At 38.7% G+C, this 5,845-nt stretch overlaps 1 protein-coding gene across 1 annotated transcript in view; it reads right to left on the reverse strand.

Moving 5' to 3' along the window:
• USP32 (ubiquitin specific peptidase 32) overlaps positions 1 to 5,845 on the reverse strand; it is a gene marked incomplete at its 5' end in the record, with an annotated part of 140,329 nt that overhangs the window by 15,406 nt on the left and 119,078 nt on the right. The window contains 2 exon segments of the mRNA XM_014590131.2: positions 2,362 to 2,482; positions 3,716 to 3,802. Coding sequence (XP_014445617.1) covers positions 2,362 to 2,482; positions 3,716 to 3,802 — 208 coding nt within the window.

Genomic DNA, 5,845 nt, shown 5'->3' on the forward strand with positions numbered 1-5,845 from the left:
TGTCTTTCTGGAGAGTGCACGCACCCTATAGCAAAAACCTCTCCAAAAAAAAAAAAAAAATAGTGAAAGAAAAAAATAGTTATCAAGAGTCATATAAATGCAAAAACTACAATTCCTCATGTGACTTTTTAAAAAAAGATTTATTTATTTATCTAATTCCATTTGTTATTATTATTATTTTTTTTGATCTTATCAGACAGAGACAGAGAGAGGGAGAAAGGTAAAGAGAGAAAGCAAGCTGCCAGGTTCGGGATTTGAACTGTGGTCAGCCATGTGGGAATCTAGTGCCTTTAACCAGCACGCCACCTGCCGGCCCCCCATGTGACTTTAGCTCATTTGATTCTGTTGCATTTACTTCTTCAAGTTATTTTTAAAAATATTATTTATTTTATTTAATATTATTTTTTAATTCTACCAGAGAGAGACAGAAAAAGAGAGAAAGGAAAAGTGAGAAGCAAACCTCCATCTCCAGGACTCAAACCGTGGTCAGCTATGTGGGAGCCCAGTGCCTTAACCACAATGCCACCTGCTGGCCCTCTGCTTCAGATTCTTAGTATCTCTACTCTTCAAATACTTAGTTGATTAAAAATTGCCTGAGGCAAATATTTTAAGGTATAGAGTTAGTATTCTTTCTGAAGTAACATTTTCAAAACTTAAAAAGTAGTACTAGAGGAATGTGAAGTGTTAAGAACAGTCACTGAGATGGACTCTTAGGTGTCCAGTCTTGAAACATTTCCAATTTTTGTCTAATTTTTCTGATTATTTTTCCCATTAAAGATAGCATTTATAACTCTGGGATGCATATGAGCTAAGTAACTGTGGCTATCAAATGCTGCAGCATTAGTAATATTCAGCAAATGAGCAGGGATGTTTATTGGTATGTCATGGGCAGAGAAAATAACTCCTCCTTTTCCTTCTGTTTTTTTTTTTTTTTAAAGATTGTTTTACCACAGAATATGTGTGCTTGCTGGAGAGACAAAGAGAAAGCCAGAGACAGGAAAACTGAGAAATCGCCCCTCAGCAGGATGGCACTCCAGCAATCACTCCTCTTCCACTCTTCTCAGGATTTGGGGTACACATGCACATGAGCCCAGTGTGTTTTTCAGGCTGCTGGGTCCCAGACTCAAACCACGGAGTTGGCCATATGAGATCCAGTGCCTTGACCACTCCCCTACCTGCTGGCCTGAGAAAATAATTTCTTTTATTTTTTATTTTTAGGGACCAGCAGAAGATGTAATGGTTATATCGCTGGACTCCCATGTAGTCAACTACAGTTCAAATCCCAGACTCAGGGGCTTCAAACTCACACCAGGCATGTATACGTGTGTGCCCAAGATCTTGAGTGCAGAATGGAGAAGAAGGGATTGCAGTGCGGCCAGCCCCACTGGGCAGGTGATTTCTCACTTTCTGCCTCTGTCTCCCAGTGAGTGCACGTGCCCTATAGCAAAAATCTCTCTTAAAAAAAAAACAAAAAGAATTATTTTAAATTTTATTTATAATTATTATTATTTTAAAATAATTACTTTATTTAACTTTATTTATTATTACTATTATTCTCCACTTTGATCAACAGAAAGGTAAAGTGAGAAAGCAAACTACCAGGTCCAGGACTTGAACCACAGTTAGTCATGTGGGAGTCTAGCGCCTTTAACCACCACACTACCTCCCTCATTATTTTTTTATTTGTTACAGGTCATATGCACTCACCAGAGAGAGAGAGACAGAAAGTGACAAAGCAAGCCACCAGGTCTAGAACTCAAATTGTAGCTGGTCGTGGAGGTGTTCAGCACCTTACCTATCATGCTTGCTACCTGCTGGCCTGAAAACAACTTATTTAAACCCAGTTTTGGGGCCAGCAGACAGTGTAGCAGTTACGTCACTGGACTCGCATGTGGTTGACCACAGTTTGAGTCCTGGACCCAGTAGCTTGAAATTCATATGCTGGCACATGTGTGTGCATGCTCAGGATCCTGGGAGGAGAATGGAGAACAGAACGTAGCGTGGCCATCCTTCTTGGGGTGTAATTTCTCACTTTCTCTCCAACTGTCTCTGTCTCTCTCTCTCTGGCAAGTGCATGTGCCCTAAAGCAAAAACTTCTCAAAAAAATCCCCCCAAATCAAATCTTATTTCAAGATTTATGTATTACTAGTATTATGAAATCTAATGCCTCAGGTGCAACTAACTCTAGATGTTGAAAAAATGGAAACTCAAGCAATCACATTAATATATTAGGTGCTTCAGAGAATAATGATGAGTGTTTTTCTGTTTATATTTAAGTTATCTAAAAGAGAAATGATACAGCTCAACTGGGAAAAGTTTTCCATATAAAATCACCAGCCTAAAGTGGCTGCAAGTACTTACCCTTTCCTGTGACGTTTGGTAGCGGAGGTGAAGGGCTGTGGGGTCCCAATCCACAGCGACATATGCATTTCCAATGAAAGCTCTGTCTTCTCCACAATCAATTTTACAACCTCTGCAAAACCTAAAGGGGGGGGGGAGGATATTCATTGAAAAAGAAATAATTACAAAGGAATCTAAATTTTCCTAATCAGAAGCAATCTCCTTTACTATTTCTCTACTTTCTTCTTGGTTTTCATGACTTGTCATGGGTTTCTAACTTTAGACTCTGATAATTGCAGGAATATTTATTTATTTATTTTTGAGAGTTTTTGGCTATAGGGTGCATGCACTCGCCGGAGAGACAGAGAAAGAAAGAGAAACAGGAAGTGAGAAATCACTCCCAAGGGAGGATGGTCAAGTCACAATCCTTTCTGCTCTGTTCTCTCGGGATTTGGGGCACACATGCACAAATGCCCAGCATGAGTTTTAAGCTACAGGGTCTGGGATTCAAACTGTGGTTGACTATGAGGAAATCCAGCAATGTTAACCATTACACCATTTGCTGGTCTGAGGAATATTTATTAATAATTACTATTTCAGGGAATCATGTCTGTCACTTCTTAAGTCTTTAGTTTTAGAAAGTGTTTGATAACCATTTGTTAATAAACAAGATGTGAACTTTATGACAAATTAATATGGGAAATGACTACCTGAGATAATAACAGCTCTAAAGAAATTCTAAATTCAGTCATTTAATGCTCTAAGGTAGGACGATTGCCTATCTCCTTGTTTGTAAACTGTCATGTTAAGTAAACATATACAAAAATTCATAGAATTGCTGGAGAAGGAGGGTGAAGGGGAAGACATGATAAAGCCAAGCTTCCAATGCCTACTTTAGACTCAGTTTGCTAAGTTTCTTACACTTCTCTAAAGGCAGACTTTAGTAATATAAGGTCCTTTCCCTGCTGTAACAGCAACAACCAATCTCCATAACTTTTCTAAAAACCCAAACCAGACTTCCAGCAAGGTCTAGTAAGTAGACTATGTTCTCCTACTGGATTCAGAATTGTCAAACTGATTTATATTTGCAGAGCAGATGGTATGGAAATTATTGACTATATTTTTTTTTATCATAAGTTATGAATCTGTTAAGGACTGTAGTTTATAAAACCAGCTGTCTCAAAAGCAAAACAAGCTACTGACCTCACAAGGAAGAGGATGAATGAACAATTACTAAGTTTATTTCAAGCTTCTCATTACTTGCTGTTACTTCTCAAAACTGGAAATCTTATGACAAAGGAATAATATTTGAAGCAAAGGAATAATATTTAGCAATTCTGCTAAAATTTTTCTCTTTTGCTGAAGGTCACTTTACCTATACCATGGACACCAAGCGCAGGAGTTCCCATCTTTCTGTACAACTCGTAGAGTGAACGGATATTGATAGCCCATACTGTCATCACTGAAAACAGAAGAGAATATAAACCAAAAAGTGTAAGAAGCACTTCTGATTTGAGGTCCAACTCCTTTTCATAGTCCCTTGAAGTACTTGTAGAAAGGGTCATTTGTTGTAGCAGCATGCTTGTGCTGGCAGTTCGATGCTGCTTATCCTAATCCGTTAGCTACGGCCCTGTACCAACCACATTTTGGACTTTATGCTGTATCCCTGCTTACAGAGCTAGACACCCTAGATTGCCAGATGTCTCGAAGAGAGTACATGTGGTACATGATAATCTTACAATATAAGCCAATTATGAAATCGAGCACCAATTATCCTTCAGCTCTAATTCTATCAGAGGATTTAATTCACACTAAAGTAATTAGACCTTTCATGATGTGGTACATGTTAGGTATACCTTTTCCCTTCATATCTACTCAAAGCTACAGGCTACACACTATTCTTAGACTAACTTCTTTTAACTGTCAACCACAGTGTCAAGATAGCCCTGTGAGTTCTTCAGTTTTAGAAAAATTTACTCATCCTTGCCCTAACAAAGAAACAAGGTAACACATTATACGAAAGTTGTACACTTTAAATATATAAAGCTCTTATTTTTCAACTATAGTTTGATAAAGAAGGGGCTAGAAAGGGTAGAAGCAATGCATGGAATATAACAGAAGAGTAGCATATTTTACAGCTCATTTGGGAATTAGTAGTAGTGGCTGCTGAGGTACTAAAACCTTACTCTAAGGGCAAAAGTGAGTATCATTTGGCTCAGCAATTGCCATCTTTCTAAGTAACTCATCCAGTGAATGATTAATGATTGCCCATACCACCTAGTATCACATCCAAATCAGAGCAACAATAAATAAGGAATCAAAACAAAGACAAAGGGACAAAATAATCAAGTAGCACTCTCATAGGGAACTGGGTGGTACCTCTCTGAAAACTGCCTTTACTCTTTTGTTCTGACTGAAAGCCTGGCTTTCTTGAAGACATTACTTCCTCTACAGCCTCTTGAATACTATTTATACACCCTAGAACCTGGAGGGGATATGAATCAATTCCTTCTTCCTCTTCTTTTTCCCCCCAAGTTTATTTATTTGCAAGTGAGAGAGAGGACTCCAACAGGCTCTTGATGCCATCTTCCCCCAGCTTAGGCAGCCCCAAATCATGGGCATGCATATGCCTGATGTATTCTGGGAGGTCTCTGGACTTAAACCTGGAATATTCTCATGTGGGTCAGTCTTGCAGGGTATCACATTTTACCATCTGGCCCCCATTACTCCTTTTTGCCTCTTCCAGATGATTTCTCCTCCCCTCCCTTTCTAAAAAAAAAAAAAAATCTGGCTTCTTTGGTACCATGTGCTACTAACTATACCACTACTATTCCTACTTGGTAGGTGAATCTCTTCTTTATTCACTAAAGATTTTACCACCTGACTCTACTTTTCTCTCAACTTCTTCTCCTGCTAATATTCCTGGCAATATTAATGTAATACCGCTGCTTTCTATCCTCCAACAATAATTTACTCTCCCTATTTGATCTACTCTCTTAAATTGTCATATTCTATAACTTGTCAATACAATACCACCACAAAAATCTCAATTCTGGGGTGGCAGGTGGCATAGTAGTTTAGGGCACTGGACTCCCACATGGCCTACCACAGTTCGAGTCCTGGACCTGGCAGCTTGCTTTCTCACTTTCCTTCCCTCGCTCCTCTTCTCACTCTCTTTCTCATTCTGTGACCTCTCTGGTCAAACTAAAAATAAACAAACAAACAAACAAACAAACAAATAAATAAAATAATTCTTAAAAACAAAAACAAAAACAAAAACAACTCTCGTTTCCAAGTATTCTACTTTGCAACCGCTATCGACTATCTTTTTGATCAATATTCATATCTCTTTATTCTCCAGTCATGGGACCAGCAGATAGTGTAATGGCTATGTCATTAGACTCCCACATAGTCGATAGTGGTTTGAGTCCCGGACCCAGTGGCTTAAACTCACGCTGGGTGTGTGGTACTTGAGTGCCTAAGAACCCAAGAGGAGAATGGAGGA

Source organism: Tupaia chinensis, unplaced genomic scaffold (assembly GCF_000334495.1).
Source record: "Tupaia chinensis unplaced genomic scaffold, TupChi_1.0 Scaffold000407_4, whole genome shotgun sequence".
In the NCBI taxonomy this organism is placed as follows: Eukaryota; Metazoa; Chordata; class Mammalia; order Scandentia; family Tupaiidae; genus Tupaia; species Tupaia belangeri.